Source organism: Alligator mississippiensis, chromosome 6 (genome assembly GCF_030867095.1).
Source record: "Alligator mississippiensis isolate rAllMis1 chromosome 6, rAllMis1, whole genome shotgun sequence".
NCBI lineage: Eukaryota > Metazoa > Chordata > Crocodylia > Alligatoridae > Alligator > Alligator mississippiensis.
The window spans coordinates 90,553,471-90,567,363 of NC_081829.1; the positions used below are offsets into that span (position 1 = coordinate 90,553,471).

General features: G+C 42.2%; 1 protein-coding gene across 3 annotated transcripts in view; it reads right to left on the reverse strand.

Moving 5' to 3' along the window:
• The window catches only part of ATRNL1 (attractin like 1), a 1,033,288-nt gene that overhangs the window by 226,985 nt on the left and 792,410 nt on the right, over positions 1 to 13,893 (reverse strand). For all 3 annotated transcript variants that reach the window (XM_019485923.2, XM_059730100.1, XM_059730101.1), the window contains exon 27: positions 3,842 to 3,949. In XM_019485923.2, coding sequence (XP_019341468.1) covers positions 3,842 to 3,949 — 108 coding nt within the window. The remainder of the gene's footprint in view (positions 1 to 3,841; positions 3,950 to 13,893) is intronic.

Genomic DNA, 13,893 nt, shown 5'->3' on the forward strand with positions numbered 1-13,893 from the left:
TCAAAGTAATCTTTAACCTGTTCTGCCATTATTCAAGGCTGCTTTTCTCCTTCCCTATCTCTGCTGGTAACTTCACTTGTCATCTGGCAACTGCCCCTTTTGTGAAAATGGAAGTAAAAAAGGCATTAAATACTTCAGCCTTCTTTGCATCATCTGTAAGTAGATTACCTTTCATGTTTTGTAAGGGATCTATGGTTTCTCTGGTCTTCCTTTGACTTTTGACATATCAGTGGAACCCCTTTTTATTACCTTTTATGTCCCTTCCCAGCTGCATCTCAAATTGTGTCCTGACCTTCATAATTTTCCCTTTATGTTTGTGCGATATTCTTATACTCTTCCCTAGTACTATGACCATATTTCCATTTTTTGTAAGATTTGTTTTAGTTTCAACTCCTTGAAGAGATTTCTGTCTAGCCAGATTGGTCTCCTGTTATGCTTCCCATTCTTACAACTCATTGGGATAGCTTGCTCCTGAGTCCTTAACATTACCTCCTGAAAATATAGCCAGCTCTCCTGGACTCTTTTTCCCCTCTTGCAGATGAGCTCAGAATATAGAGGCCCTAAGTAATTTAGCTTTCCAGACAGAAAATAAGGTTTGGTCTCAAATACACTAAGAATCCAACAGGATTTGGAAATGGTCTGGAACGTGGGGAACAAAAAAAACTGCCAAAAGACAATGGCAAAGTTGTGGACACTAACAGTCAGAAAGGACACTAGTTTCTTGACCCGATAGCTAAAGGGAATAAGAGGAAAGTTAAGAAGTTTTGTTCTGCTTACGGTAACTTGATGATGAGACATCCAAAAAGAAATGGTGGGGAAACAAACTAAGATGACAGACTGAATGGACAGGGCTGGTGAAACAGACTTGTGAATTCCTGTCAGAAAGAAAGTAGTTGAAGAGCTGTGAATGGATGAGATGGCCAACCAATAAGGCTTACCATGGAAAGAACCACAGTAATCCCCAGAGTGGTAGAAGATGATAGGAGGAGGCTATTGAGTGAATGGACATGGAATAAGCTTGATAGCATCATGAAAGTGCATTGATGAATAGATGAAGAGGAGAGCATGAGGATTAATGGAGTCAAAGTAACAAAGGAGCCAAGGAGGATGAGAATTTAACATTTCCACCAAACATATTTTTGGGGTCTTTGTTTTCAGCTATTGCAAACTTACAGTTAACTGAAATTAATAAATATTACAAATATCCATGAAATTTAATTTTTACCATTTACACCAGTATTTTATCTTAAACATTTAAGCTGGTAATACAATACCTAAATTCTCATATTTTAAGATACATTTTTGCTAAAATTTTGTCCCAAACTGCCTTAATCTTCAAAATAAAGCCTTTGGATGGACCTGTTGCTTTGTGTATTTTTAAATGTAATTGGACAATCAGCTTAGAGCCAATGAAAGGTCATACTGGAAGCATATTATATAAATATGAATATAGACACTGTACTGGATCACTATGAATGCCCAGTATAAGTTGCGCAGAAATCACATCATTGTATAAGCTAAACAACATTACTGAGCACTATTTTTACCGTGCAGTCTGTGTGGAAGACCTGCAGTAGAGTGTATAATGGTTCCATTGATATTACATTGTGCCCAAAGGACCCATGGATCAATATAATGTCATTGGAAGTGTTGGAGTTGTTATAATGTCAATAAAAGAATAGTAACTGTGTCACTGACTTTATATCTGGTCCAAGCTACCTGTGAATTGCACACATTGTCAGTGGATGGTAGGCTGGTATTGCAAACAAAGCATCTCGTTGTTACAGCAACATTAAAATGGGAGTTCTTAGTATGTCAGTACAAATGCCATTGTGTTGATAGAATATTTGGGGGGAAGGAGTTACTTCATATTTTTCTTTATTAAAATATATATAAAATGAAATGACCATAGCAGACATCACATATCACAGCAGTATAAAAATAATGTTGGAAATCTAACTTAATCCAACAAAATAGAAATATGGTTTCTGATCTATTTTTCTTGTGCCCTTCTGTTTGTACATATGACAGCACAGTTAAACACACTGATATCTAAATTTTCTTATGCTTGATAAAAAGCTGAGAATCAAGAACAGCATGGCAGCTGTAACTTTTATTATCTTGCTTTGCAAGATGAAGGTAGACCTGTAATGTAATTTTAATATGGTTCTTTCTAACACAGCAGCCACCACAGGCCAATCAATGCACTGCATTATAGTCACTTAATCTGCAACATAATGCATTGTTTTAGCACAGATTACAGTGTACAGTAACACTAGGAAAACTTTGAACGATCTCCATTTTCTGTATGTGTTAATCAGATAAAACACTACCAATAGTGAGTGCTAAAACAATTACCAGAAAATGCTTAGAGTAGGAGGAAAAAGCTAATAAAACTGTAAAATTTAATTAAAATATTTCAGTTCTGACCTCCATTAGTTGCTAAATCAAAGATGGCCCAGAAGAAAATGTAGCAATTAACTTTTGATGTTTACTTCTAAAGTTTAATTAAACAAATAGCATGTATGCAGCCTACGCTTGGACTCCTCACCTCCTACCCATTTCCTTTCTCCCTACTACAGAAAAGAACACAAAAAATGCTCTGAAACAGAATAACGGAAACTGCGATGTCCATTAACTTCCAACTGCAGCACAGGGACCCCAAGTCTTTAGGAAAGGAACTGGAGGCATCCGCTGTTCTGAGATAAGGGGAAAGTAGAAAGCTCTTCAAGGTGAGGTTATTGAATGCTGCAATGTTTGGTCACAAAATAGAGATGCTTCTTGGCAAGGGGAATGAATTTTCATGCACTATATAATCAAAGCATCCAAATTATGTCCGCAAGAACAATTGCCATTGCCTCCTATCTAGTAACAGGATAGAACACCTCAATTTGATAACTGCTCGAGAGCTGATTCTTTTTTTATTACCACAAATCTGTTTTTCACATTGTTCACACCTCCATGAACCTTAAAGTGTTGATAGACTGTTTTTAATCTTCCTTTGAAAAGGGCAGCGAGAGAAGCTTTGAATATCAGAGGAACTGGCAGCAATGAAAAAAAAAGTATGGTCTGGTAAAATTTCAGAGCTATCCCACCTCACTTCTAGGTTTCACAGTAAATATGAAAAGGTAATAACTGTAAACATAGTACTGTAAATACAGGTAAAGAAAAACAGGTTTATGACCTACCAAAACCTGAACCTAGATTAGATATTCATTATTATCAACATCTTGTAATTCTTTCTCTATTTTCAGGTGAAACTCCCAGCATCCATTTCATGCATTATTACACTGTTCGAATATTATGTTACCTTGTAGATTATGATTTCTCGTTCAATGTACAGCACTTACAATAAAAGGATACAATAATATAGCCATTACCCACAAATGAAAACATGCACTATAGACTGTATTCTTTAAACCTCACAAATATAACTGCAATGTTGAAATTTGGGTCACAACTTTTTTTTTTAATTGTAATCTCTGCTAATTAAGGTAGATGCTAACTAGGAGGCACTGTGGACTCAAAGGACTAAACATGAGGTTTCCTTCTGCCTTAATACCTGTATTTTAAATTCCTCCGGCTCTTATCCATCAAGAAGGGGCTGTCAGGTGAGCCAATTGTCACTCTAGCCTAGGCTAATAGATTCTCCAGTGGTTTTTGTTCCAGCTCATGTCATACTATTAAATCTATACTCCTTGAAAATGGCATAACATATGTAGCTGAGACTTGTCAGCTCCAGGTAATCAGACTCTGCTTGGTTTCAGAAGCAGATGCAGATGAGACTAGCAATATAAATATGCAAATCACAATGGTCCCTTGTCAGCACCACTGTTCCTACCTCTAATGGCCCTCGTAGAAAGTCTGTTTGCTCAGCTCCTACTTCCAGTGCTACATCGACAGAAGCAAAGGGGCGGCTGGCCATCTGCTGTCGCTCCCGCATAAGTTGCTGATGGGGGGAAAAATGATGTTTTAACAAAACATTTAAGAAAATAATGTACAAGATATTAGTCTGTTCTGCTTTGCAATCAATTACAGTGTAACAATACAGGTAGCATGCACACAGCCATATCTTTCATGCTAAACAGAGAAACCTTTAATCCACATCATCAGTAAGCTAAATTTACTTGAGGACTAAAAGAAGAAGACATGGGATGCCTGCAATAGTCTTTCCTCCTCAAGTGAGACAAAATGTACTCTTAAAAATTCCTTGCATTGTTTTTATGCAAAGCACCTGAAAAACATGTCTAAGCTAAAAGCAAATATGGGAAATAGTAGAAGAAGATAGTTACTTGAAGTCTAATTTCATTGATTTAGCATGAAATAGAATGAACACCTGCCAAGAACAAGTCCATTCGGCCTTCAAATTCCCCATGCTTTTGTACTGAAGCCAGATGGAGTTATTAGTGTCAGTACTTATAATTTTATGTAGCATCTCTTCTCCAGTTACTTATATAGGAAGAATAATGTGTGGGTATTGGGGAGCATGTGCCAGCACAACTGAAGACCTTAGTTATACTCTTTGTGCTTATATACTTCCTTGCAATCATGCCAATGTGCAAATAGGTCACAACCAAAACCACAAAGCTAATTTATATTTCTTCCTCAACCTGTAATTATAATGCTCATTAAACCGTGATGAATAAAAATGATGACCAGCACTAGATATTACAAATCTTACTCTCTGGTTCTATGCAACTAATAAAAGCATTATTAAATATTTAAAGTGGATGACTTGTGCAATTAAAGTCCAGAGCTTCTTCAACTGAAGATGCCACAGCATCTAATGTACAATGCTTCGTTAGAAAAAAATCTAGATTTTCTTTTCTTGGGGTTTTACTTCCTACTATTTCCTTGCAAAGCTGAAAACATTAGTATTGGCTTTTAAATGTAAACGCTGTCAGCACTGTGACATACTGTTCATAAAACTCCCTTTGAGATAATAAAGAATATACAAGCAAATACCTGATGGCAGCTTATTATTTAACGCTCTTGATTTAATGCCTGTTACAAAGCACCAAGTACATTTTGTGACACCTCATGCTTTTTTTTTTTTACTTTAAGATTTTCTTCATAACTATAAAACACCATTATCAATATTAAAATAAAAATAATATACTTGTCATCTAACCCATATCCTATCAGATCCTATGGCCAGGGTGTGTAAATGTGCCCAGCACCCAATAGTAGGAATTAGGCCTCCCATTTATCATGTTCACTCAATAATATCCAGGCCTGTAGGCAAAGCTCCATACTATATAGTCAGATAGAATAAAAGCACTTTTGAATATCCAGATGGCTAAACACTAAGACAAAACAAATAATTTAAAAATGAGATAAAACAAAGTTTTCATGTACTGATTTGCTCCGATTCTGTATCCTATATTTTATAAATTTTACAGCAAAAAGGACCACTAGTCTTATCTCTAGCATAATAGAGACAATGTGATTTTCTCTGGTAAAAGTATTAAGACGCTGAATGTTGAAAACGTCATGTCTGGCTCCTTTTCTTCATACTATAAGAAAAATAGTGAAAAATGGTAACAAAGAGGCCTCATCCATATGGAACTAATTGTAGTATTGGATAAATGGGGTAAACACTGACAAATGCTTACATTCAAATGGGGCACTCAGCAGTCTGCAAAGCAAATGCAATTGGCTGCAAAGAGTATTTAACAGGCAGAAGAAACCATTTTAAGGCTATACAGATGAGTGTTTTAAAGGATTTGTTTAATCCAGTTTTTAACAGAAAGCATACTTAAAGACTTCATTGTGTCTTGTTTAAGCATCGCAGTTCTCTTTACCCCTAGCGCAGGCTATGTTCAATAATGCATCCTATTCACAAGGCTGTCTTTGTAACCTGGATATTCTGTTATAAGTCATTTGAGAACTATATTATAAAGATCCTTAATTCGTTTTTTAAACAAAACCTAAAATTTTAAAAGGTTCAGCTGCCCATGAAATATAGTGGGGGTTTGGCAGCTGAGCACATGCACATCAAAGAAATATGCTCTATTCAAAACACTGCTGCTTCCTATTGAGTGTTTAAAAGCTCCCACTAAGGTGCAGAAGGGGAGAGAAAAGCCAGCTGGGGGTAGAAGGGAGTGAGATATTTCAGTGTATAAAATCACTTTTGTGCATAGAAAAGGTCACAAACTCCTGTCATGTGCAACTGTTCATGTGCCAAGGTGCTTTACAAAGGAAAATCCCAATTAAAGAGAATGGCTTGTGAATGAGATTGATGTACTGAGTGTGGCAGCCAGGTAGGGAGAAAGAAGAGTGAGATGGGGAGAGTAACACACTGATTGCTTGGGTGTGGCTCTGGACTCGCACGCAGCAATCATGCAGTTCCCAGAGCTGAGAGCAACATCCTTTAAATAAATCAACAGGCAAAAAAGGTAGGAAACCTCCAAAGAATTCCTCCAAGCAGTGGGGTAAGGGAGAAGAGGAGGAAAACCCTTTCTTACTTCCACTGCCAGCAGGCAAGAGAGATGAAACACAGGCCCCTGGCAGATGTTACACGTGAGACGTATTTAACCAGTTAATCATGTCTCAAGTAGGAACCCAGCTGCACATTCAAACAATCAATGGTACCATAAAACAGGAAATAAGCCACAAAGCCATTACACAAATGTGTGAGATAACTTTGTGGCTGGTTCCCATCGCACCTTAAATTGAATACGTGGCCGCTCCCAGCCTTGGCAGGACATAGTCAGAGCTGATGGGGGCTTCTAGCCTGAGGATGGCAGGTCAATGAAGTAGTATGATCTAGTCCCTAGGTGACAGACACATAACACACATCAGGCTATGGCCGGGGTGTTTAGCATTGTGGAGAAAGCACTTGTTCTAAGCCGAGTAGATGGATTTAGTGGCTTGTTGTGGTTGATGCCTATGAATTTTAGTTGGCCATCTGGGGTAGGAGTTGGGGGTGAGGGCAGGGCAGGTGTTCTAGGGACCATAGGAATGAGTCAAATGGGTTGAAATGGGAAGATGCTTGTCTGGTTTCTCAGTGTCTGACAGCTCATAGGAAGAAAGTCAAGTAGAGGCCATTTATTCTAGGAAGTTGGGAAGGGGCATTTTGACAACTGAAACATAACTAACTGCAGAAGAGCTTTACTTTTGGCTGTTTAAAGGAAGTTGGCATCAACAACATGCTCTAGAGGAAGGGTATGCCTGGTGGCAGGGAAACTGTATTAGGAATATAGGCAGAACAAGCTGTATCTTACTCCTTTGTAGCCTGTCATATCTTCTCTCACTCATTATAAATTTCCAAGTCCTTTGTAATTACCATCTAGACACTTTTCCTTTCTAACTTAAGATATTCAGGCCATAGCCATTTCAGTCCTAGGAACTGACACGTCACTCAGCATCTCCTCAATAAACCACATGGCTCCTAGGAATCTCTGATGTGCCAGTATCCTGTATGAATCGCTCAACGTAGAATTGGGAAGTGATGGACAGATTTTTACAACTGCAGCTGAGTTTCACAAAGATTGGTGCCGGCTTGGGTATGAACAACGAAACCTTAAGGAGAAAGCCTTATAGGAAGTCAGTCAACTGACCAGCCAGCTGACCATATAATGTAAGGCAAACCCTCAGTTACACACACACACACACACACACACACACACACACACACACACACACACACACTTCCTCCAAGGTTTTTTCCAGTTGACAGACATGGAAAATTGAAGAGTCATGACAAACCAGGAGCCCTAGTCCTTCTCCATATACTCTTGTAGTTTCAAATTGCCACATTCAATCAGCAGCAGTGTATTTTAAATGGGTTAGATGACCACAAAGTTGCTCTGACCTGACCTGAATCTAATTCTCACTAAAAAGGTTAAATTCTCATTTCCAGATGAAGACAATCACACCTAGTGATCCATCAATGTAGCATTGACCATTCGCTTAATTACTTTTAATAGGCACAAAACAAAGACTGCCTTTTCTGTAGGTTCTGGTGTTGCTATTATTGGTGTTACAAATCTCTTTAAATTAAATTAGTTACTTGCATGGCTGGGGTGCTGAACAGTTACTTATTTGCACTTTGAATTGCATACTGAACTTGGTTAGTTGCCTAAACAGTAGATTTCACTGAGAAAGCAGCAGCCCCACACTAAGTGCTCTAATTGTGCAGGGTTTTTAAGGTGAGATAAATCTTTCCACTCAGTTTTGAAAAGCAGAATACTGATTTTAATAAGCCACATTGAGGTGGGCTGAGAAGTGATACAACAGGAAGGACAGCTAGGCACTTATAGTAGTTACCCAAGTCTCAGGAAAAACAGATTCAGTTCCCTGCTTTCTCAGAAACTTCCTGTGCAAACTTGGTCATTTAGGGCCAAATCCTGTTTGGTTATCTAGGTGCCTTCACTTAGGCATGGGAATACCTAAAACATCAGTGCCAGGCCCTGGGAGGGTGCTCCAAGCTGATAAGCTTTAGGCACTAAGGCCACTACGCCAAATGTACGGGGTCTTCGGGAATCAAGTGGCAGGTCCTGTCATTCTTTCTCCTGGCCTTCTGCAACACCAGCTGAACCTCCTACATTTCAGTCTGAGCTAGAGACTAAGTAGGGAACAGAGGAAAGAGAGAACAGAAATATTGCTTCACTTCCTAGACTGTTTCCCTGGGAAGGTGCAATGGAAACAGCTCCAGGGGCTAAGCGGAGAGTGCTCAACAGCAGGTAATGAGAACGACGGATGGCAGGGGATGAAGAAGGGGAGTTTATAGGAGGGTTGGCAAGTGATGGTGGATGAAGGGAGAGAGGAACCGTAAGGGTCAGTGGGAGTGATGAGTTGCACGGGGCAGGCTAGAGTCTATCAGGAAGGCAGTGCAAAAGGGAGTCTTGAGCCTGAAGAAGGGAAGTTGTCGGTGCTGCAAGGGGGAAGCACCGAGGAGCAGCGGGGGTGATACTGAGTAATGGGAAAGGAAAGCTATTCAGGGTCAAAAGAAGGAAATCCTTCAGAATCCAGGGGTAGGTTCGGTTTTAAAAAGTCCCTTGTCATAGAAATGACGCATTGCTCTGAAATGATAGTAGCCACCCTGCCTGAAATCATCTTTTGTTGCTCTTGATGAGAATCGGCATGTACTACACAACTTTAGAATAATCTAGTTGTAAAGAAAATCTCCCAACTTTTGAACTAGCTCCCTAATTTGTATACAGATCTCTCTGCCCTGCCATGAAATCATCACTTGTACACTCTACAGTCCTTGGGGAAACTTCAGTGCCTCTGAAAAGTGATTTCAATAAACAAGATCAAGGGCCTGCACTCTCTGTAGAGAGACCAGGGAGTGAGGGCCTTGCCAGATGTTCACTGCCAGCAGTGGAAAACCACTAAAATTCAGTGACCTATTAAAGCTAGTGTGTGCTAGGAGATAACCCCCACTGAAAGGGAAACGACTTTGCAATGTTGGGAAGGCACTTAATGTGCTAAACTGCTTGAATGTGCATCGGCTTGTATTTTATGCTACTTAGTGTTAAGTTGAACATGCGACACCACCCTTATGCATCTCCAAAAGGTGATCCAGAATTCCCTGAGGCACCTACAGGTGCTGATAGCACCACCAAGTACAGGGGTGTGCTGAGCTTCTGCCCATCTCAGGCACTTAAGCCCCTTACTAAAGCTACACAGTACGGGTTGGTGTTCACTCATGATCCAGAACACCACTTCTGAGGCTAAGGAAACTGAAACACCCCTCTCCCACATCCCAGGAGTGTCCCCCAACCAGGTCTATGATCCTTTTTTGCTTTTAAAACAATGACTGCTTCATGTAAGATGCATATTCAGATGAGGGAAGAGAAGTGAGAAACCAGGTTCCCTGCCTCCCAAGAAGTGCCGTCACCTCTACGCTCTCATTCTCCCTTTACTTGTCTTCTCTAGCCCCAGAACGACATTTCTGGCTGCCCCGTGCCTCAGCCTACTATTTTAAAACCTGGCTGTTAGGTCACTCTTCTGGAAGATGGAAGAGATGAGTCTGAATCCCCCATGCCGAGGAGAGCAGGCATGTTAAACTTATGGCCTGCGGGCTGGACCCAGCCGGTGGAACCGTTCCATCTGGCCCGCCAGTAGCCACCTGGGCCACTAGCCTGCCAGAAGTTGGCAGCAGGAGTGGGCAGTGGATCACTGCCTGCTGCAGAAGTCAGGGTACCTGGATGCAAATGGACTTTGCTATCAGTGGCAGGAAGGCAAGGCAGGGCTGTGCAGATACTGGTGCTCACTACCCCTGACCCATGCTGCCATTCACTCCCCTGTGGCCCAAGCTGCAGCCCTTTCCCTCACCAACCCATCCTGCCATCTCTGCCCCCTCCCACCCATGCTGCCACCCGATCCCCACCCAGCCTGTACGACCATTTGGTCTTCCCACAACCTGAGCTGCCACCCACTCCCACCTGACGTGCATGGCTGCTCGATTCCCTCCCACCTGCGCTGCCTTCCAGTTCCCTGAGCTGCTCTGCTGCTCCCCAGCCCATGCCACTGCCTACTCCTGGACCCCCATTGCCCAGCCCACACTGCTGTTCACCCTGGAACCTGTGCCACCGGTCCCAGCCCTGGCTTCTCCACAGCTGCTGCTAGCTCCATGATTCTGGCCCAGGGGGAGCCCCTGCAGTCCAATCCAGATCTGGCATGAGGCCTGGGATGAGTTTTAAACCCCTGACCTAGAGACCAGGTCTCCTTCTAGGCCAGGTGTCTACAGAACCTATCTGTTAAATGGGAATAATCATCATCTATTCCATGGGAGAGCTGTAAATAAAAATACTTTAAATGCCATAGTGCTCAGATATAAGTGGGATGGGGGACCATGTAGATAGGTACTAAGTGAGCGCATCTACACATGCAATTAGTGCATGTAAATAAACTCTGGTGCAGATTGCACCAGAGTCAGCTGCTCACAGGCACAGCATCTTCATGTGTGCTTGGGATCGTAACACTTTGAGCTGGGGTGGAGAAGCCCCAGGCTGGCACCAGGCTTGAGGGGGTCATGCTTGGGCTCTGGGTCATGATGTCAGGGGGCGGAGATGCTGGCTCGGGAACAAGAGTGCCAGAGGGGAGCCATGTGGCTAGGCAGGAGAAGAGGTCTGGCCCCCTGCTGCCTGGGCTCACCAGGGGCAATTTACACCCAGGTCAGTGTTTACATGCGTGTATAGGCACAGTTATTTTCACTGCCATAAGATAGTACTGTCCCCAACAGTCCCCGGTAGTACTGTCCCCAAAAGTACTATCTTATGGCAGCAAAAATTATTTTGCTCTAATCTAATAGCGGCACACATGTAGACTGTGCTGCTTTACACTGCAGCAAATTAGTCTACTGTGCAGTTAAACACACATGTAGATGCCCCCAGTGAGGAGTACAGTATAGCTCACAGAATAAGTTAATGGGGCCTCTTCTGTTCTATGCCACTTTTTTTCAAAATTGCCCAAGAAAAAGTATTTATTTTTCTTTACAAAATATATGTGCAAAATTCTATCATGGAGAAAAAAAAGAGAGGAGCTATCCTAGTCTCAGTTTTACACCAAATGAAATGAAGGGCTGTTTAAACTAGCTAGAGTCCAGCAAACAGTAGCTAAGATATACTTAAAATACAGTGTACACATCCCAAAAAATAACAGTACCAAAAGGTCAGGTTTATGTGTATCCCTTTTGGAAACCAAATACCAGTTGCTTGTAATTTCCCCTGAACAAATCAAAATGAGAAAAAAGGATGAGCACCGAAAAGGTCATTTTGTGGCTAGATCCGAGGAACAGACATTTAATGTACTGTAATGTTTCTCCTAAAAGAGCAAAATGTGAATCTACCATCACTTCAGGTTTAGTACCATTTAAATATTGGAATAAAACTACTGCCCTCTAAAGTAACCTTCTACTTACAATATGCAAGACAGTGCCTGTAGTAGCATAAAAATAAATATTTTTCAAATGAGAAAAATATTAATCTGGCATTCAGTATGTAAACAAAGCAAACTGAATGCCATGGTTTTGATGTCCAAGAGGTGTGCAATAGGATTAAGTCAACTTTAAACAGTGGGAGCATAAAAAAGCTTCTGATTACAATAGAAATGACACATTGGCTGCTGCTTGTGTACCAGTTACTTATGACTGGAGGCATTCATTAGAATGAAGATATGATCAATCCTTCAGATTTCTTTCCCCTAAAAATTAATTTACACAAAGAAAGGGGTTTTTTTGGTTTTAAGAAATAAGTAATAAGTAGGGCTGTGTGAAATGGCAGGGTTCCACTTCGACCAGCATTTCAACGTTTCGATGGAACAACATTCCACTGCAAATTTTGTTTCGAGTCGAAACAGATGGTCCGTTTTGTTCCATTGAAATGTTTCATCGTTTTGATCCTGCTTCGACGTTTTGCCAATAGGATATAATGGAGAAGGTCGAAACAGCCTATAACTTTATCATTTCAGGCTTGATTTGGATGAAGCTTGCAGAAATGGTAGCTCCTTCTGAGACCATGAAGCCTGCCAGGTTTCAAGGAGATAGGTGTAGGGGGTTTGGAGAAACTGCACCACAAAACCTGAAAGCAAAACTCATGTCACGAGTATGTGTATGTGGTAAGCCACAGCAGGGTCAAAACTGCAGGGATGCTAGCCCCTGCTGAGGCCTCAAAGCCTGCCAAGTTTCAAGGAGATAGGTGCAGGGGCTTGGGGGAAACTGCACCCCAAAATCTTGAAAGCAAAACTCACATCACATAAAATCATAGAAGTAGGGTCATAAGGGACCTCGTAGATCTTCAAGTCTGACCCCCTGCCTGGGGCAGGAGGAAAATTGGGCTCAAATGACCCCAGCCAGGTAGGCATCAAGCCTCTTCTTAAAGACCCCCAGAGTAGGAGCCAGCACCACTTCCCTTGGAAGTTGGTTGCAGATCCTAGCCGCCCTGACTGTGAAGTAGTTCTTACGGATGTCTAATCTAAACCTACTCTCCAACAACTTGTGGCCGTTATTCCTTGTTATCCCGGGGGGCGCTAGGGGAAACAAGGACTGCCCCAAACCCTTCTGGTCCCCCCTAGTGAGTTTATAGACAGTCACCAGGTCCCCCCTCAGCCTTCTCTTGTGAAGGCTGAACAGGTTCAGGTCCCGTAGCCTCTCATCGTAAGGCCTGTCCTGCTGTCCCTGAATCATGTGGGTGGCCCTCCTCTGGACCCTCTCAATGTTGTCCACATCCCTCTTGAAGTGGGGGGCCCAGAACTGGACACAGTACTCCAGCTCTGGCCCGAACAGTGTCGCGTAGAGGGGGAGGATCACCTCCTTGGCCCTACTTGAGATGCACGTGTGGATGCATGATAGGGTCCGGTTAGCCCTGCTGACCGTGACCTCGCATTGTCGGCCTGTGTTCATCTTGGAGTCAATAATGATTCCAAGATCCCTTTCTGCCTCCATGCTCTCAAGAAGGGAGTTTCCCAACTTATAAGTGTGCTGCCGGTTACTACTGCCCAAGTGCAGCACCCTGCACTTGTCCGTATTGAAACGCATCCTGTTTTTGTTAGCCCACCCCTGCAACCTATCCAGGTCTTGCTACTGTCTTTCCCTCCCTGCTAGCATGCCCACCTCACCCCAAATTTTGGTATCATCAGCAAATTTGAACAGGTTGCTTTTCACACCGTCGTCCAAATCGCTGATAAAGAAATTGAACAGTGTGGGCCCAAGGACCGAGCCCTGGGGGACTCCACTGCCCACTTCCCCCAGGTCAAATATGACCCGTCCACCACCACCCTCTGAGTATGACCCTTCAGCCAATTAGCAATCCATCTGACTGTGTAGGCATCAATGCCACAGTCACCTAGTTTTTTAATGAGGATGGGGTGAGAGACAGTGTCAAAGGCCTTGCTGAAGTCCAGAAAGACTACATCCACGGCGACACCTGCATCCAATGCTTTTGT